At 48.5% G+C, this 20,795-nt stretch overlaps 2 protein-coding genes across 6 annotated transcripts in view; both read right to left on the minus strand.

Moving 5' to 3' along the window:
* The window catches only part of LOC116815868 (uncharacterized), a 385,671-nt gene that overhangs the window by 340,447 nt on the left and 24,429 nt on the right, over window positions 1-20,795 (minus strand). The gene's annotated exons all lie outside the window — the stretch shown is intronic.
* Window positions 1,882-20,409, minus strand: LOC116815857 (uncharacterized). Of its 5 annotated transcripts, none has more exons than XM_075069929.1 (6): window positions 20,325-20,409; window positions 19,631-19,757; window positions 16,819-16,932; window positions 13,254-14,743; window positions 2,839-3,475; window positions 1,882-2,625 (listed from the first exon to the last, which is right to left on the minus strand). In XM_075069929.1, the coding sequence occupies exons 1-5, from the start codon at window positions 20,346-20,348 to the stop codon at window positions 3,365-3,367; spliced, it is 1,866 nt and encodes a 621-aa protein (XP_074926030.1). In that variant the 5' UTR covers window positions 20,349-20,409; the 3' UTR covers window positions 1,882-2,625; window positions 2,839-3,364. The 5 variants fall into 5 exon arrangements, with proteins under 5 accessions (XP_074926030.1, XP_074926031.1, XP_032620464.1 ...); XM_075069930.1 differs by having other exon boundaries at window positions 13,254-14,746; window positions 20,325-20,363; XM_032764573.2 differs by lacking the exons at window positions 19,631-19,757; window positions 20,325-20,409 and having other exon boundaries at window positions 13,254-14,787; window positions 16,819-16,873.

Raw genomic sequence — 20,795 nt, forward strand, 5'->3', positions numbered from 1 at the left:
CATTTAAAAGGGCGCTGGCAGATCTCTGTATGGGAAGCTAGACTTGGGGGAAAGCAGCATCCCTGCGGTTATATCCGCGTGCTGTACCCTCCATAATATTTGTGAAGGGAAGGGTGAAACATTCAGTCAGGCATGGACCTCTGAGGTTCAACGCCTGAGAGGCTGAATTTGCACAGCCAGAGAGCAGGGCTACTAGAGAGGCCCAGCACAGGGCTTCAAGGATTAGGGATGCCTTGAGGGAGGAATTTGAGGCTGAAAACCAACAGTAATGTTTGGTGCCTTGCATGGGAGTGAAGTGCAGTGGTTACAATGTTAGTAGGAATCTGTTTTTCCTAAGCTGATTTGCAGTGCCTGTTTCTTTCCTGGGCTACGGTATCTTTGTACTTTCTGCAATAATAAAGACTGTTTTCAAAGCCAAGAATTCATTTATTGAAAAGAAAATAACTTTCTTGACAGACACACATTTTGGGAACCTAAAAGAGCAGGAGGGGGGGGGCGGTGGGGAACTGTACAGTCACAGGTTTGAATATATCCTGTCTGGAGTGCTGTGCAATGACTGCTGCACTTCAGGATGAAAATACTGCATGGTGATGGGGGTTTAGTGCAGAGGGTAAGGGTCGTAGTTCTCAGGGCTTGTTGGTGAACGTACAGGTGTTGGAGGCAGCTGGTGGTGGTGGTAAGAATCTGGATGATGGGGAAGGGGGTTTTGAGCTGACATTGGGACACAAGGGAAAGAGCTTTGGGATGGGGGGGGCGGTGCGGTAGTGCTCTGCCTGAATGTCTATGAGTGCCTGGATAGAGTCCACTTGCCACGCCAGGATGCTTATCAGCTGCTTTGTGCTTTTCTTCCTGACCGCTGCGTTTCTCTGGCAGATCCTGCTTTCCTTTTCCCTCCAGTCCTGCAGTTTTTTAATCTCTCTGGCAGAGTGATCCATAACTGCTTGCAGAAGATTGTCTTTGCTTTCTCGCGGCTTCTTCTTGGAGTCTTTCAGCTGTTGATAATACGGGCATCCGAGAAGTCAAGGTTGCTTGTAGAAAGGCAAAAAAGGCAACAGTTAACAAAGGCAGCATTGTTTATATCTCAGACAGTTATTCCCACACAGTGAAAGAGTATACAGTCTTCACAATAGCATAATTTTCCCATGCCAAAGAAAGCACACATAACCCACAGGAGCCCCGAAATGGTGAGAAAGGGGGACTGATTGATTGCTTCTGGGCTGTACTGGGGTTTCTGTGCATTGGGGAAAGCAAACAGCTGCAGGGGGCATCTACACTGAACAGTCTCCCAACATTTTCCACAGGAGCTGATCCTGCAAGATATCTCACTGCTGCAGGTCACCTGGGAAGAGCGGGAGGGTCTTCTACAGCAATGCGGATTCCGCCCTGGCCCCTATGCAGCTTGCCTGTGTGCAGCAATGGTCCCCCCTACCCCTTGCGGCACAGTGGCATGGACGCATTAGCCTGACTGGGACAAGGACCACAGTGGCTCTCCCAATAAACTTGCGCAAGCGCATTGCCCATGCTCTGGCTGAAACTTTTGAAGAGATTACCGATGCCGATTACCGCGACGTGATAGACCACATCAATGGGCTATTCCACATCTAGGCATGCATGCATGCAGCCCTAACCCTCCCTCCTCTCCTGAAACATTTCCATCCTGAAAATACAAGCCGCTTACCCGGAACCCGCTCCTCTGCTTGTCCTTCACCAAGTACCGGCTGCTGCAACTGGCTACCTTCCTCCTGGCTTGAGAAGAGCTCCTGGCTGCATGCTTCCTGGGACTCCGGGGTGTCTCCCCCCATTCCAGTACCCTCACTCTCGGTTTCCTCCTCTCCCTCCTCCTCCTCCTCTGCTTCCCTCCCCCCTTCCCCCCCACTCTGAAGTGTCCATCGTGGTACTCGGATTGTCACTGGGGTCACCCCCAAGTATCGCGTCCAGCTCTTTGTAAAAACGGCAGGTCATGGGGGCAGCACCAGAGCGGCAGTTTCCCTCACGGGCTTTGCAATAGGCACTCCGCAGCTCCTTCACTTTAACCCTGCACTGCAGTGCGTCCCAGTCATGGCTCCTTTCCATCAAATCCCTTGATATCTGCCCATAGGTATCGTAACTGCTATGGCTAGAGCGCAGCTGGGACTGCACAGCTTCCTCCCCCCAAACATTCATGAGGTCCAGCAACTCGCCATGGCTTGAGCTGGGGCTCGTTTGAATTGTGGAGGCATGGTCACCTGGAAAGATTCACTGATTGCACTCCACACCTGGCTGAGCAAACAGGAAGGGGATTTTTAAAATTCCCGGGGCATTTAAAGGGTGGGTCACCTGAGGCCAGGATGGTAGAGCTTGAACTGATGAGCAGAGTGGCTGAACAGGCATTCTGAGATACTTCCAAATACCTCTGGAGGCCAATAACAGCGCTTTTGGTGGCCACACTGGTGGAGCAGCATTGCATCACCAGCGCTGCAGTCATTATTCCCCAGACAGAGCAGGAGTACAGCCTGCGCTGTATCCAGGGAGATACAGCGCTGGATGTGCCTTGCAAGTGTGGCTGGTGTGTTAGTTGCAGCGCTGTAAAGCCATCACCAGCGCTGCAACTCTCCAGTGTAGCCAAGCCCTCAGGCCTTGGCTACGCTGGTGCTTTACAGCACTGCAGCTTTCTCGCTCAGGGGTGTGAACAAAACCACACCCCCTGAGTGCAGCAAGTTTCAGCGCTGCAAAGCGCCAGTGTAAACAGTGCCCCAGTGCTGGGAGCGCGGCTCCCAGCGCTGCAAGCTAATGTCCATGGGGAAGTGGAGTACCTGCAGTGCTGGGAGAGCTCTCTCCCAGTGCTGGCACTGTGACCACACTCGCACTTCATAGCTAGGTGGTGGGAATCAGGGTGTAACTTTGGCTGAGACCCTCTGGGGCACAGGCAGTGACTACAAGGGTGCTTCAGGGCTGGAGCACCCATGCAGAAAAATTAGCAGGTGCTGTGCACGCAGCGGCAACCAAGCTCCCCCCACCCGCTCCCCTGAGCACGCTGAGTCCCCGTGCCTCCCCCTCTGACCCACCATGAAACAGCTGTTTTGCTTGCGCTTAGGATGCTCGGGGAGGGAGGGGAGAAGTAGGGATGTGGCATGCTTGCGGGAGGAGGTGGGGCAGGAACTTAGGGAAAAGGGTGGATGGTGGCAGGGTAGAGCAGGGGGCAGGAAGAGGCGGGGCAGGGGTCGGGCCTTGGGGGACGGGGTGGGGCAGGGGTCGAGCACCCACCAGCCAGAGGGTAAGTCAGCACCTATGGGGCAGGTGAGGCTACCTGCACATATACTATGGCCAATGCCATTCATAACCTAAGACCCAGGAGGGGGATGCGACCAGGTGACTGTCTGGGAAGCTAGACAAATACAGGGAGGAGGAGCCATGGATAGGGCAGGGCAGGGGCCAGAAACCTGAAGTGGGTCAGTCTCAGCTGGCTTGGAGGGTGGGCAGGGCCAGAGCCCTGGCTCTAAGAAAAGAGAGTATAGGATAAAATATCATCATACAGAGAAGATACGGAGTTTTAAGGTCAGTTTCATAGTAAACATAGTGAGCTTCAGAGTTGCAAAACGTTCTTTTCAGAATTCATTCCATAGATTCTAGGCCAATGTCCAATATCAAGGTGCTCCAGACTGGAGCTGGAGACCTCAGCCATGGACTCAAACATCCCCTGACGAAGCTGAAGCAGATCTGAGATAGCGGGACGCCGGCCCAAGAGTTCCTTTTACAGTTCTCTGGAAGCCTCTTGACAAGCAGGTGTTCCTTGGGTGCAGCATTGTGGCTTTGATGTAAAACCTCCTATTTCCCATGTATACACAGGTACCTAGTTGCAGTCATCAGCATAAGGTAATTATCCATTAAGCAGTTCACGGACAGTTTACTACAAACTTCAAAGAGAATTACAGACAATAATATTGTTACGTCAAAAATGTTAAAATTCCCTTTTGATCTCTGAATCAATAGACCACACAGACAGACAGGAACTGTCTGGTTACACTGTTAACTTCTAACCCAGGGGTGGCCAACCTGTGCCTGCAAAGGAGCCAGACTTTGCCAATGCACATTGCCAAAGAGCCACAGTATTATGTCAGCAGCCCCCATCAGCTCCCCTGCCCCAGCTGCCCGCCCATCAGTGCCTCCCCTCCCTCCCTCTGCCTCACGCAGCATGCAGGAGGCTCTGGGGGCAAGGAGAAGAGTGGGAGTGCGGCAGGTGCGGGGAAGGGGGCAGGAAGGGGCAGGGGCCTGGGGGAAGAGGGGAAGTGGGGGCAGGGCCTGGGGCAAAGCAGGGGTTGAACAGTGAGCATTGGGAAGTTGGCACCTGTAGCTCCAGCCCCACAGTCGGTGTCTATACAAGGAGCCGCATATTAACCTCTGAAGAGCTGCATGCAGCTCCGAAGCCACAGGTTGGCCACCCCATTCTAACAAGATATAGGTAAACACACACAAATACAACCACTATCGTCTTCTAATTTTCTAACAATACAAGTCTACATTTCACAGCTCTAGTTTATCTAACATGGAATGGCCCCAATTACCATTTACGCACTTTTAAATACAGTGAGTCTCTAAAGGCTGGATTTGGGTCATGTAACCTGCTAATTGATTAACCCTTTCTGACTCAGTCACACGAGCGCCCCACAGATTCTACAGGTTCACTAACTCATGTATGTCCCTTACAATGGACCAGGTCTTTCTGCTGTCCTCTTGGCCAGACTAACGCTTAAGGCGAGACACCTCAACATTTATGGACAGAGACACAATCTGGGGTAAAAAACATATGTACCACCTTCCGTGGTTCATGACATGTTTGTTACCTCCCTTATTCCTGATATCTTGGCCAAAACATCCCTCTCCACTGTTCTGTCAAACCATCCCCTCTTGTACTAGACTGGGCTGTAGCTGTACTAGCTGGAATATAACTATGTAAATCTCTAACGCTGAGTGCACGAGCAACAACTCTATCAAGTTCATGGACCTAGCAGTGAACTTGTGAGCATCTGTTTTAATACCTGGCCTGACTTTGGTTCACTGCCTCTTGTTCAGGCCTCAGATCTTACCCCAGTGCTCCAGGCTTGCTACTATATTTGCTCTTAGAAATATGCACAGTGATGCCCAATGAAAACCATCTCATAGTGTTATCAAAAGTAAGCGATGAAGAGCTACAAGTAATAAAAATAACATTTAAAAAAGTAGATCATTTAAAGGCAAAAAACTAAATTTCTAGTGCATTCCAATCAGAACAGAAGCTAAGATAAATTTGTGAACGGCTGTAGCGCAGGCCTATAAACTGATATGGGATTCTTTGAACACTAAAAACATGTCTGACGATTATATTTCAGTGGGGGGTATATGTACACTATTTCACAGAATCAAGTCTCCTTTAGCAGCTCAATCCATCATACCAGAGAAGGAAGAGCTGCGGTGTCTAGATGCACTGAGCCATTACGAAAACAGTCCTAGGAAGTAGATGTTGAGCTGCGTGGCCCTGAAGGGTGGCAGGGGACCCCCTCTGCCCCAAACACGGTAATTTTGCAACCACTGCAGATGGCCCAGCCCATCTAGGGTAACTTTTATCTCTCTGCCCCACCCTACTCCAGGGTTTTTCATCGCTGCCCATGTCTGGCAACATCTGTATTCCATTCATAATCTTGGTGCTGCCCCATCCTGATCTTGCCCCTCAGCCCCTCACTTCCCCCTGCCTCCAGCTGTTTGCCCCTGCTGTGCAGTTTTGCCCTGCACAGACTCTGCCCATCCCATCTCTCTGATTCACCCCCTCTGAACCCCATGACCTGCAGGGACCAGATTGTCACCACAGAATCCGGGCGGCAGCTGTAACTGATGTTACCCAGCATCCGCAGTTCGCCCGAGCCTCCTCACGAACAACCAAGCAGCAAATTCAGTCAGGTCTCAGCTTGTAGCATTACACAGGCACCTCACAGAGCATTCAGCAAAGGCTCGGAAATGTTGCACTGAGCAATGCTTCCCGTCCGCAGTACTCTGAGCAGCCACTTCTGTGGGAACCATAGTGTGATCACTGGCATAGGAGCCAGGCGACAGAGCTGAAAACAGGGGAGTTTGTGTGGCAGTTTGGATGTGGAGTTTGCCGGGGGCGGAGGGGGAGGGATGTTCTGGGTTTGTTCGGGGGTGTGTGTGTGTTTTTTTGTCTTCTTTCCTTGACAGGACCACAGGACGCAAGCTGCAGAGGCAGCAGTGGTAGTGACCCAATGAATAGAAGAAACAATGATCATGACTAGATGTGGAAGTTGCAGAATGTCCATCATCCCAGAGCAGGTACCTGAGAAGAGCTTTGTTTGTAGGAAATGCCATCTGATAGAGCTGATGGAAGAGAACATCCAAGTTTGGAGATGCAGACAGAAACTACAGTGGAGTTTCAAAGGGGATTTGAGCAGATGATGGAGGGACAGTGAGAGGAGGCTGAAGGGAAAACTCAACACTCGCAGATGCAAGTTGGATTGGAGAACTGTGAGGGGAGACTGCTGGGTGAGGAAAGTGGCCAGTGGACACGTGTGACTACAAGAACCACGAAGAGGAAAAGAACGGCTAATGAAGGAGAACTGAAGTTCAGGAACAGGTTTGCTGAGTGGGAAAATGAAGGATGGGTACAGCAGACAGCAACAGAAGGTGCGATGGGAGGGCAAGGAAGAAGAGAAAGAACAGCTAGTTCTACTAGAAGAGGGGAAGACTCAATGGATATACTCAGAGTTCGGAGCCCCAGAAGACTTGCAGACAGAAAGAACAGGAGAAAGGCCAGAGAACCACCAGGAAGAGGTTGGTCTACATGACTCGGGACTCCCCACCAAGAAGAACAGAGAGGCCTGCCATCAGAGCGGATTTGGAGAATAGAATGGTGTGGTGTCTGTTGGGAGCTAAAGTCTGGGATATGGATCTGAGACTGAAGAGGATCCTCGTGGCAATAGGAAATAACCCAGATTGTCCTTCAGGTGGGAACACACAATACTGCTGGACTTTCACTGGAATGCACTCAGGGAAAGAACGCCAGGCAGGGAGAGACACTCAAAGAAATGGAGGTTCAGGAGATCTTCAGTGGGATTCTACCTGGCACTAGAGGAGGAAAGCGAAGGAGAGACAAGATTATGATCATCAGTAAATGGTTCATGCACTGGTGCAATAAGCAGGGCTTTGGGATGTTCAACCACTGGGAGACATTCATGGGATGGACTCCACCTGAGTAGGGAGGCACATACACTTCTGGGATGGAGGTTGGCACAACTGGTCAAGAGAGTTTTAAACTAGAAATTAAGGGTACAGGGTTGGGAGCTACTCATAAAATCTCCAAGCTTCATCCCATTAAGCGGGGGGAAAATCAAATAATATAGGACACAGTAATGGACAAAGGAACAACAGAGGGGAGAAGTTAGACTTCTGCAGAGTCTCTGGCTGCTGCTGTATTACAAATAATCATGGTACTAACTGAGACACAATTATTTTGTAGCCAGACAAGAATGAATTTGGGGAAAGTTGTGGTAAGAGGAACAGGCTGAGTATCAAAGAGAGACTCACAAACCTCACTATCTAAAGTCCTAGTCCTGCAAAAACCTTATTTACATGTTTAATTTTACAACTGCCAATAGCCCCATTGATTTAAATGGGTCTCAGCTGGTATTAGGCAGGTGGTAAGACTGATTCAGTCTTGGGCTGAAATCCAGCTCAGAGAGCAGAATCACTTTACCCATATGTTTTCTACATAAACTTGGGAGTATACTGCCTGTAGTTGAGCCTATGACAGGGCAGTGATGAGGTTGCTTGGGTGACCTCACTGTGCATTTCCGTACCAGACCATGCTTGCACTGCTTTTAGGAGTAACGTCCGTTCTGAATCTGCTGGATATTTAATGCAAACAAAGGACACTGGGAGTGGGAGAAATTAAATTCTACTTTATTATTCCAAAGGACAAAGACAGACTCCTTTCCCCACCCCCAGCCCAGCACACTGTTGTTGGGAATTGGTCCTGCTTTGAGCAGGGTGTGGGACTAGATGACCTCCTGAGGTCCCATCCAACCCTGATATTCTATGATTCTATGTACCCAAATCCCCCGCACACCAGCAACACAGCAACATTTACAAACTGGTAGAAAAGGGCAGAGAGATGCCTAGGAGAGGTGCTGGGGCTGTCACAAAGCAAACGCAGCGAGGGCAGGAGTCCAAGGAGCGGAGATTAGAGGGACGCAGTGTAGGGTGAGTGGGGCAGACAGTCTCTGTTGTCCCCACACAAGACACTGGTAGATGGGAAGGGAGTGATGACTGGGCTGTTAGGCTCCTCATCTCCCTTTGCCCTTGATGTTGGTCAGCTTGGCTTCAAGGCTGCCCAAGGCCTGTTGGCTTCCCCAGCTTCCTTCTTGTCTCTGCCCAGGCTCGTCCTAGCAGCAATCAGGAGACACTGTCCTCTGCCCTTATCATTCCTCTTGGGGCATCATTTGTAGCCCTTGAGATTTCAGGGATGGCTTCACCCACCACTCCCAGGGCAATTCCTGTCTCTCTCTGGCACTGGTACTGCAAGTTCACCATTCTCAGCCTCAGCTGTCTGGCTCCCAACAGACAAGTCTGTAGTTCCCCAGGTCTGGTTTCCTGCCCTCTCCCACTCCTGTCCGCATTCCACATCTCTGCAGGGATCAGGCAAAAAAAAAATTCAAATTACCATCAGACGCAGGAAGCCAGCTAAGCAATCTGTGGGGCCACTGTACGATTGAGGTGCTAAAGGAGCACTCAAAGATGATAAGGTCATTGCAGAGAAACTACATGAATTCTTTGCACCAGTCTTCACAGCTGAGAATGTGAGGAAGATTCCCAAACCTGAGCTATTCTTTTTAGGACACAAATCCAAGGAACTGTCCCAGACTGAGGTGTCATTAGAGGAGGTTTTGGAACAAATTGATAAACTAAACAGTAGTAAGTCCCCAGGACCAGATGGTATTCACCCAAGATAGGAAACAAAGGGTAGGAATAAATGGTCAGTTTTCAGAATAGAGAGGTAAATAGTGGTGTCCCCCAGGGCTCTGTTCTGGGACCTGTCCTACTGAACATATTCATAAATGTAAATGGAAAAGGGGGTAAACAGTGAGGTGGCATCATTTGCAAATGATACAAAATTACTCAAGATAGTTAAGACCCAGGCAAACTGCGAAGAGCTACAAAAGGATTTCTCAAAACTGGGAACTGGGCAACAAAATGGCAGATGAAATTCAGTGTTGATAAATGCAAATTGGAAAACATAATTACAACTATACATCTAAGATGATGGGCTCTAAATTAGCTGATCCCCCTCAAGAAAAAGATCTTGAAATCACTGTGGACAGATCTCTGAAAACATCCACTCAACGTGCAGTGATAGTCAAAAAAGCAAACAGAACACTGGGAATCATTAAGAAAGGGATAGAAAATAGGGCAGAAAATATTATATTGCATCTATATAAATCCATGGTATGCCCACATCTTGAATACTGCATGCACATGTGACAACCTCATCTCAAAAAAGATCTACTGGAATTGGAAAAGGTTCAGAAAAGAGCAACAAAAATGATTAGGGGTATGGAATAGCTTCCATATGAGAAAAGATTGATAAAACTGAGACTTTTCAGCTTGGAAAAGAGATAACTAAGCGGGGATATGATTGAGGTCTATAAAATCATGACTGGTGTGGGGAAACTAAATAAGGAAGTGTTATTTACTCCTTCTCACAAACACAAGAATCAGGGGTCACCAAATGAAATTAATAGGCAGCAGGTTTAAAACAAACAAAAGGAAATATTTCTTCACACAATGCAGTCAGCCCGTGGTACCCTTTTCCAGAGGATTTTTTGAACCTTGCCTATAACAAGGTTCAGAAAACAACTAGATAAATTCATGGAGGATAGGTCGATCAATGGCTATCAGCCAGGATGGGCAGGGATGGTGTCCCTAACCTCTGTTTGCCAGAAGCTGAGAATGGGTGATGGGATGGATCACTTGATGATTACCTGTTCTATTCTTTCCCTCTGGGGCACCTGGCATTGGCCACTGTCAGAATACAGGATACTGGGCTAGATGGATCTTGGGTCTGATCCCATATGGCTGATGTTCTTATATTCATCTCTAGCTCTCAGGAGTCTGGTTCAGGATCAAAGAAATCAAAATGCGAGCAAAGGATGTGGTGGCAAGCGCCATGCTGGCAGCTGGAAGGTGGAATAGGGAAAGGATAAACTCTCCAAGGCTTGGACAGAGGCTGTTGTTTCAGGGTGGTGGAAGAATAACAGTGAAGGGGGAAGGAGGGAATCCCTCCTACTCACTCCATCGTCTTCATGTAATACAGACACCAAAACACCACATTTTACTGTCTCTGCTACAGCACTTTTAGAATCTATTTAATTCTGGTCTCTAAGGGAGTCAGTGTACAACGTGAGACTATCTGGGAATGTGACAATATCTCCCCAAAGGGGGAACGCAGTGACTAACAATCACTCTGCTAATGGGGGATCAGAATATATAAACTGGTTGGGGTCAGTGCAGACTAGAAATGGGGGTGAGTGGGTCCAGGGAGATTTGCCAGCTAATAGCAACCATTTTTCTCAGGGCTTTGGAGCTGTGCTCTGGCTCCACTTCAGCTCCAGGCAGACACCTGCAGCTCCACTGCTCCGGAGCTGCTCCGTGCTACAGCTCCGGCCTCCACTCCAAAGCCCTGATTTTTCTAACCAGAGACAGATCCTTGACAGCAGAGGTGGGATCAATAGGTGTTTAGGCCTCCCATTAAAGACCCTGTGGAAATCAGTCCCTCAGGAGAGCACTCAGCCATACAGCTGAAAGCAGGCAGAGAGGGAGAAAACACTGTAAATTTCACTTGCTCCAATTAGCATAACAAAAGTTGTGATGGTTTTGTAATATTTAGACACACATAAAGATATAGTTAGTTGTAGATTTAAGGCTTTTTTCAAGTATTACACAGGGATAGTTTAAGGTGACGTGAGCCAGAAATCCGAAATGACGGCCGCAATAATTTTACATCAGAAAATCAAATTGGAGAACTTAGGGAGAGTTGACCAATAGTGTGTAGGCAACTAGGGTGAAGTAAAGTTCAGCAGAGCGAGATTAAATTCACTCCCAGAGGTCAGTCAGGTGAAAAGGAGGTTCCTGCCTGGGTCCGGCTCAAATGACAGGTAAAGCTGATTGGCTGAACAGGTATTATCCCACCAGGAGGGCACTATGGTCATAACTGATATTGAGAGAGCAACCAATCAGAAAAGGGTCAAAAAATCGTATATAAGGCAGAGAGCTGACAGGCTTCAGTGCGAGTGTGTAGTGAGTAGAGGAGATAAGAGAGAGCAGAGAAGAGAAGATCGAGCGAGCGGAATGGACAGAAGCAAGGAAGAATCCTAGAGCTGAAATCACCGAGATGAGTCAGAAGGAAAGTACAGAACTGATTAAGTAAGGAATAATTCTCTTGATTATAAGGAAATAATAGGTAATAAAGCAGGATGCCTGCATCTGAATGGATTTTACCCCACCCAGTCTATGACTGATAACTATTCATAGTATGTTATTACTTAATAATGTTATGTAATGTATGTGTGTTAAGGGATCTGTATGTTACAATGTAATAGGTTTGGTAAAATATAGCAACATTTTATAAAGGCTTTATACATATGTATAAGGGGTCTATTGTATTGTGCAACATTGTATCTGCTAAATGGGCCATGTAGTATATTGTATCCCTCTAATGTAGCTTGTGTTGCATTGTATTTTCCCTTAATTAATTCAATTAATTGGTTTATTTGTTTAAATAAATGTTGTTTTCAAAGAATTACTGCTGGAGCGTCAATCCTTGGGAGGGCTGTAGCCATATCTTCGCTGGAGTTCAGAGAACTAGTCTGTTCAGAGGAATCCTCTGAGGGTTAAGAGACTAACTCCCGGATAAAAGGTAGGCAATTCCTCTAAGGTGGGCCGCCTCCTGTTACCCATTGAGACACACCAAATTGGCAATGCTTTGCAGTATGGAGAGGCCATTATCGGGGTGCCCTGGGTTCAAATTTTGGGGTAACAAGATCCTTAGGCCTTTAGGCCTCCCACAAAGGCCCTTGCTATTGGGTGGATCTGAATATAGAAGATGGTTGGGATCAGTCTAGACTAGGAAAAACAGGGGAGGGTCAAAGTAGATTTGCTAGCTAATCCCAACCACTTTTCCCACCAGAGACAACCTTGAAGGCTGATGCTCCAGAGCAGAGGTGGGATCCCAAGACCTTTAAGCCTCCTACAAAAGACCCTGTAGGAATCAGTCCCTCTCAGTGGTGCTTTCTGAATGCAGAGGAGGCAGGGAAAAGAGGCGAGTGATAAGAGGCAGCACCTCTCTTCCCTGTACTGTCCTCTATGACCCCTAATGATTTCCCCAAGACCCTCTGCTTCCCACATTCACCAATCCTCCAGTTTCCTCCCCAAAACCCAGCCCTCCTGGTCCCCTCACATTTGATTCCCCGGAACCCAGAACCTCAGGGGATTTGGGGAGGGGAAGAGTTGCCATCCCCAGGGAAAGTCTTCCTGCAGGGACCAGGCTCTAGGTAACCGGGGGAGCCCAGTCCAGAGATTGCTGGAAAATGGGAGTGTAGGGGCAAGTGTCCAGAGTGAATGTGGGGCCTGGCCCAAGAATCCCTCACCTAGTCTCCATGGAAGGGGCATAACATCTGGGAAGGAGGTGGAGGGGATACTTCATCCAGGCAGAGGGAGATTCTGGAGGAGTTTCTCGTTCCTCCCAGCAAGTTGGCAGGAAGGCCCAGCAGTTCAGCAGCCAGGGCTGCAGCAGGGAAGAGGGGCTGACTGGGACATCTCCTCCTCTGCCTGGGCTTTGCTGAGACCAGGCAAAGCCAGAGGGTTCCTGACCAGCTCAGGGTCAGCTGCTGCTGGAACCTGCCCCCAGACATGGGCTGCTGGATACTTGGGAGCTAAATACCAGCAATGTGTGTGGGAATTAGGAAATGGAATTTTTCCTATGGCCAGCTCTAGTCAGGGCACTGAGAGAAGTCCCTGATATGAGCACCAAATGAAGCTTCTGCCACTTTCAAGGCCTTTATTCTGTAAGTTATCATATGTGGAATAATGCGTGAGCTCAGACTGACTTTTTTCCTGCAGTTATTGAAGCTTTTCCTATCATCCAAGCACTTATAGGTTTTCTCTCATGTGAACTGTCTGATATGAAGCAAGGTTTGTCCTTCAAATGAAACTTATCCCACAGCTGAGGCACTTACATGATTTCTCTCCTGATGCTTTGAGCTCTCTCTGAAACTTTTCCCACTCTCTCCTGTGTGCACTCTCCAATGTGTATGAAGATTTGAGCTCCGATTGAAACTTTTCTCACAGATCAAACATTTATAGGGTTTCTCTCCTGTGTGGATTCTCCCATGGTTACTAAGGTCTGAGCGGTGACTGAAGCTTTTCCCACAGTCCAAGCATTTATATGGTCTCTCTCCTGTGTGGATTCTCCCATGGTTACTAAGGCCTGAGCGGTGACTGAAGCTTTTCCCACAGTCCACGCATTTATATGGTCTCTCTCCTGTATGGATTCTCTCATGGCTAATAAGACCTGAGCTCTGACTGAAGCTTTTCCCACACTCCAAGCATTTATAAGGTTTCTCTCCCGTGTGGATTCTCTGGTGTATACGGAGAACTGATGGTGCACTGAAGGTTTTCCCACACTCAAGACATTTATATGGTCCCTCTCCTATGTGCACTCTCTGATGGGCAGTAAGATTTGAGCTCCCATAAAAGCTTTTCCCACAGTCCAAGCATGTATAGGGTTTCTCTCCTGTGTGGATTCTGCTATGGTTAATAAGGCCTGAGCTCTGACTGAAGCTTTTCCCACACTCCAAGCATTTATATGGTCTCTCTCCTGTGTGGATTCTCCCATGGTTACCGAGGTCTGAGCGGCGACTGAAGCTTTTCCCACAGTCCAAGCATTTATACGGTCTCTCCCCTGTATGGATTCTCTCATGGCTAATAAGGCCTGAGCGGCGACTGAAGCTTTTGCCACACTCCAAGCATTTATAAGGTTTCTCTCCTGTGTGGGTTCTCTGGTGTATAAGGAGAACTGATGGTGCACTGAAGGTTTTCCCACACTCAAGACATTTATATGGTCCCTCTCCTGTGTGCACTCTTTGATGGGCAGTAAGATTTGAGCTCCGATAGAAGCTTTTCCCACAGTCCAAACATTCATAAGGTTTCTCTCCTGTGTGGGTTCTCTGATGTATAATAAGGGTTGAGAGTACACTGAAACTTTTCCCACACTCAAGACATTTATAGGGTCTCTCTCCTATGTGCACTCTCTGATGGGTAGTAAGATTTGAACTCTGGTTGAAGCTTTTCCCACAGTCCAAGCATTTATAGGGTCTCTCTCCAGAGTGGATTCTACCATGTTTAATAAGATCTGAGCGCCGACTGAAGGTCTTCCCACATTCCAAGCATTTATATGGTTTCTTTTCCTTGGGATTTGTCTGCTGAGCTGTGGTTTCCTGGGGATCCTTGCCTCCTCCCCCACATTCAATTACTTCATTCACTTTATTCCTTTGGCTGTTTCCCAACTTCCTTTCTGACCTGTGCCGATGACTCCAGGCTTTTCTCTTTTCCAAGCACTGGGAAAAATTCCCTTCGGCTCTTCTCAAAAACCTTCCCTGCAGTTCCACTTGCCCAGGACCTTCCTGCTGTGGATTCCCATCCTCGTTCTCACTCATTGTCTCATCATCTGCTGGGGAAGAGAGAAAGTCCAGGCAGGAGTCATTGCCTGGGCTGGTAGGAAGGAAAGAAAGGGGAATAGCAAAGAGAGAAAACACAATGCAAGGTGTGCACCTGCCTCTTGTGGGCGTGTCTGCGGTTTTTATCCTCTGGTGACCCCTTTCAGTGGTTCTCAGGTGGTTTCTTCAACAAATCAGCCCTCCGGCTGAGTCACACACCATGTCTGCGCGTGAACCAGAAAAGGCCTCTTCCGGGGCACACAGTCCATCAGGGCCTAGCCCAGTACCCCTCTGGTGCTGTTTCTCTAGCCCTGCCTGGGCTCAGTCTTAAAGTAGTCTCAGCTCTGGTAGCGGGGGTAAACAGTGAGGTGGCAAAGTTTGCAGATGATACTAAACTACTCAAGATAGTTAAGACCAAAGGAGATTGTGAAGAACTTCAAAAAGATCTCACAAAACTAAGTGATTGGGCAACAAAATAGCAAATGAAATTTAATGTGGATAAATGTAAAGTAATGCACATTGGAAAAAATAACCCCAACAAGACATACAATAGATGGGGCTAATTTAGCTACAATGACTCAGGAAAAGATCTTGGCGTCATCGTGGATAGTTCTTCTGAAGCTGTCCACGCAGTGCGCAGAGGCGGTCAAGAAAGCAAACAGGAGTGTAGGAATCATGCAAAGAGATAGAGAATAAGACTGAGAATATCTTACTGCCCTTATATAATCCATGGTACCCACATCTAAAATACGTGTAACAGAGGTCTCCTCACCTCAAAAAAGATATTCTAGCACAAGAAAAGGTTCAGAAAAGGACAACTAAATGATCAGGGTTTGGAGAGGGTCCATATGAGAAAGATTAAAGAGCTAGGCCTCTCAGCTGGGAAAAGAGGAGACTAAGGGGGATATGAAGAGGTCATAAAATCATGAGTGATATGGAGAAAGTGGATAAGGAAAAGTTATTTACTTATTCCCATAATACAAAACTAGGGTCACAAATAAATTATAGTAGCAGGTTTAAAACAAATAAAAGGAAGTCTTCTCACACAGCGCACAGTCAACGTGTGAACTCCTTACCTGAGGAGGTGTGGTAGCTGGGACTATAACAATGTTTAAAAGGGAACTGGATAAATTCATGTGGCTAAGTCCATAAATGGCTATAAAACAGGAAGGGTAAAGAATGGTGTCCCTAGCCTCTGATCACCAGAGGAGGAGATGGATGGCAGGAGAGAGATCACTTGATCATTGCCTGTTAGCTTCACTCCCTCTGGGGCACTTGGCATTGGCCACTTTTGGCAGACAGATACTGGGCTAGATGGGCCTTTGGTCTGACCCGGTACGGCCGTTCTTATGTTCTTATCCCCAGGGCTTCCCCCTTGGAGCCACTATTTTCCTGGGGCCCTCCCCAGGCTCAGTCCTCACCCAGCCCCTTCAGCCAGCCAGGAGGCCCTCAATGCTCCTCTGGTCTCTGCTTGCAGATGGTTCTTGCTCAGACTGGTCTGAGCAGCCAGCCAGGAGCCTCTAACTTTCCCGGTCCCTGCCCCCACTTAGCTGTTGTCCTGCAGTTCCCTCAGGCAGCTGGGCATGCAGTCCTTTTCTTCCAGTTCCCAGCAGCAGCTCAACCCAACAACTCTCTCTCTGCTTTGATCTGCTGTTCCTTTTTATATGCTCCCCTCCGGGCCCTGATTGGTTGCTTCCTGTGCAGCCACTCTAGCCTGCTCGGAGGACCTCTTTACTGCTCCCTTCCTGGGATGAGTGTGGCAGAGCCCTGAGGTCTCCATCAGGGGGCCCTTGGGCCTAGTCCACCCTCTCACACAATGACTGTTGGAAGACCGAGAAATTGGATTCTGCCTCCACATCCCATCCAAACACTCACAGGGAAGTGAAGTCAGGGAGAAAACTCCTGATAGCGAACAGGTGTGTGGGAAGCCACGAGCGATATCTGCCATGATACAACATCTGCTGACCACAGCCTGACCTGGGTGAGATGAGGCAGAACCAAGGGGGTTCGCACCACATTTTGAGGATTTTCAGCCTTTTCCTCCATTTGCCAGATAGTTTCTGTGTCTGTGTCACTGACTCCTCACCTGTGCAGGTGCCTCTTGGGATCTTCCTTTCCTTGGAGTCTGGGAGATCCGGGACCCACGGCTCTTCTGCTGCTTCCAGCTGGACGATCAGGGCAGGTTTGGGAATGGGGAGACCTGCTCAGGGGTGAAATCAGGCATGAGCAGAGTGCACAGAGGATTGGGGCAGTATTTGTCACAAATTAAGTTTAAACTGACCCCATGATTTGCTGGGGGGTTGTGGGATCTGAACAGATGGGAAGATGGTCACTGAGACCCTGTGGGAGGGGAAGATCTCTGGGTGAGGGGGAAGTTGTCACACCCTCACTAGGCGTGTTCAGGATCTGTGTGTTCTGGGGGACTTGCTGAAGCACAAACAGCTCTGGTGTTAAACTCGTTGACTTGAATTTATGGCCTAGTTTATTATGGGTCGCCAATGGTCTGACCAGACAATATTTAGAGTTTTCTCTCAATTCAGGCTACAAGGTTAGAAAACTCAGAGAGTTCAACGTCATGAGAGAACCCTCCACTTGTGTGGCAAAGACACTTATACGAGGAGAATATCAAAATATTAAGATCATTACAATAAATGCTATTAAACACAGAGTCACAAAGTAGTAATGCAATTCTATGACACCGTGGGGGTAACATTTCTATTCTAAAAGACTATGCAAACTAGCATACTCACACCCTTCCCTGAAGACCTGGGAGTGGGAGACAAGGACCAGCCTCATCTCCGGCATCCCTGATGAATTCAATGGTCCAGGCTTCCCCAGTTGGTAGGGATCAGGGTTGAGTGCTGAGTAGCTTTGCTATATTGAGCTGATAGCTTGATAGAATATAGGAAAGAGTGACCCTTCTGCACGGTTGTTTACCCTTGTATAGGGTCCTGCCCAATTCTACGTACTATGCCCAGATATCATTTTCTCATCCAGCTAAATCTTTGGGTACACTTACTCTTAGGCTACATATCATGACATGCATTGGTATCGATTATCTCATCCCCCAAACTGTCACCTCTCACCTAAATCATGACTTCCATGTTCTGTGGTGTACCTTGTGCTTAACTGGTCTGCTGAGTTCTTTCTTTGGTTCCCCATCAGGCCCCCAAAGTCAAAAGGGGTAACCAGTAGGCCATTTATCTATGTCCAAGGTTACAAACACTTATACTACCTTGCTCTAGCCAATCATACAGGATAGGTTCTCTGCATTACAGCCAGCTATTATGGGTAACATACTGGAATTCAGCATAAACCAAACCCAAGAAAACAATATAATCAATCAAACCATTGAAGGAAACACACGCAATACACAAGCTAGCAAACAGGCCTTATGGGCTACAAACTCCTGCCTATGTCTAAACCTCCAGAGCCCACACGCTCCCCATAAAATCATAGAATATCAGGGTTGAAAGGGACCTCAGGAGGTCATCTAGTCCAACCTCCTGCTCAAAGCAGGACCAATTCCCAACTAAATCATCCCAGCCAGGGCTTTGTCAAGCCTGACCTTAAAAACCTATAAGGAAGGAGAGTCCACCACCTCTCTGGGTAACACATTCCAGTGCTTCACCATCATCCTAGTGAAAAAGTTTTTCCTAATATCCAACCTAAACCTCCCTCACTGCAACTTGAGACCATTACTCCTTGTTCTGACATCAGGTACCACTGAGAACAGTCTAGATCCATCTTCTTTGGAACCCCCTTTCAGGTAGTTGAAAGCAGCTATCAATCCCCTCTCATTCTTCTCTTTTGCAAACTAAACAATCCCAGTTCCCTCAGCCTCTCCTCATAAGTCATGTGCTCCAGCCCCCTAATCATTTTTATTGCCCTCCGCTAGACTCTCTCCAATTTTTCCACATCCTTGTAGCGTGGGGACCAAAACTGGAAACAGTACTCCGATGAGGCCTCATCAATGTCGAATGATCAGAATCCCTCAATCTTCTGGCATGCCCCTTACTCATACAGTCCAAAATATGCCATTAGCCTTCTTGGCAACAAAGGCACACTGTCAACTCATATCCAGCTTCTCGTCCCTAGGTCCTTTTCTTCAGAACTGCTTCCTAGCCATTCGGTCCCTAGTCTGTAACAGTGAATGGGATTCTTCCGTCCTAAGTGCAGAACTCTGCGCTTGTCCTTGTTGATGGAGCTAATCCCATGGATGGAGCTAGTCCCATGAAGTGTGATGCACAGAGATACTGTCTGTGAGTGAGAGTTAATGCAGATAATACAGCGGTTCTCAAATTCTGGGTCAGGATCCCAAAGTGGGCTGCAACCCCATTTTAATGGGGTTCTCAGGGCTGGCGTCAGACTTGCTGGGTTCTAGGGCTGAAGCCAAAGCCTGAGTCCCCTCAGTCTGGGGCTGAAGTGAAAACTTGAGGTGTCCTCCCCCTATCCGGGGCTCAAGCCAAAGCCCGAGCCCCTCCACCCTGGGCTGAAGATGGGATTCAGTCTCAGGCTTTAGTTCCCCCTCCTGAGGCCATGTAGTCATGTTTGTTGTCAGGAGGGGTCAGGGAGCAATGAAGTCTGAGAACTGCTGAGAAAGGATAATGCACTGCTTCTGCACCCATGAGAGCTGGAGGAATAGGTGTGAATTAGCATGTCCATCCAATTCACAAAGGAGACTAGACTAGATGACCTCTTGAGGTCCATTCCAGTTCTATGATTTTATGGCTCCCCTATCCAATTGGAGGGGGTTTGCAGGTGAGTGGCTCTCTCACACTGGAACTGTGGACTATGTGATCCACTCCCTCTAATCTAACTGACCAGGGAAGAACCTGACCAGATGCAGAAATGCAGACCCCGTGGCTTCACATAGCTGAGGGGACAGGAATCCTTACCCAACGAGGTCACAGTTTCATAATTCTCCTGCATGACGTCCCTGTAGAGGGCTCTCTGATTGGAGTCCAGCAAAGCCCCCTGCTCCGCGGTGAAATACACGGCCACCTCCTCGAAAGTCACCGGCACCTGAAACAACAGGTGCTCCCCACTCAGTGCCTGCAGACCAGCCACAATCCCATTGTTCATGGGGGAAGAAGCACAACACCAGGACAGCTCTGGGAGGGCCAGAGGAGCAGAATCCCACCCCACCCTGCCCAGAGTGGACAGGAGGCTGCAGGGAACAGAGAGAAGGGGAGAGCTCCTTGTCCTCCCAGCAGACGGAGGAGGGCAGGATCTCATTTCCCACCTACCTACTAGGCACAGGCTGATGTGGGAGACACAGCCCAGTGCAGGGAACAGGGACAGGAATCCCAGCACTTCCCATTTGTGTTGCACTGCAGTATCTGCCCAGGGGGGTCAGGCTCCAGCACTTTGCTCTGTTTTCCCAGCCATTTCCGAGGGGGGATCTGTTTCCTTTTTCAGAAATGAGGGAATGTTCAGTCCCCCCACCCCCACAGCAACGAGCCTGTTCATAAAGAGCCCCTAGGCTGAGCATTTCCCAGCAGATTTATCACACCCTGTCCCCCTCCCTGCCTCACCTTGTGTATTTCCTGCCCCTCAACCCTCACCAGTAGCTCCCCCAAAATCTCCTACCTGAGTTGGATCCACCACAGCCATTTCCCTGCCCCAGCCCCTAGGAGGATGGGACGATCTGGAGCGATATGGGGTCGTTATTCTGCAGCCTGTCAGGGTGAGAAGAGCAATTGAGGAGGTTTCTGGATTCACGTTAGTCCATTTTACACCCCGATTCCCCCCAGGCTCTTTAAAGAACATAAGAACGGCTCTATGGGGTCAAACCAAAGTCCATCTAGCCCAGTATCCTGTCTGCCGACAGTGGCCAGTGCCAGGTACCCCTGGAGGAATCCCAGAGGGAATAAGCAGAACAGGGAATCACCAAGTGATCCATCCCGTCGCTCATTCCCAGCTTCTGGGAAACAGAGGCTAGGGACAAATCCCTGCCCATCCTGGCTAATAGCCATTGATGGACCTATCCTCCATGAATTTATCTATTCTTTTTTGAACCCTGTTATGGTCTTGGCCTTCACAACATCCACTGGCAAGGAG

This window comes from Chelonoidis abingdonii, chromosome 10 (assembly GCF_003597395.2).
Source record: "Chelonoidis abingdonii isolate Lonesome George chromosome 10, CheloAbing_2.0, whole genome shotgun sequence".
Lineage (NCBI taxonomy): Eukaryota > Metazoa > Chordata > Testudines > Testudinidae > Chelonoidis > Chelonoidis abingdonii.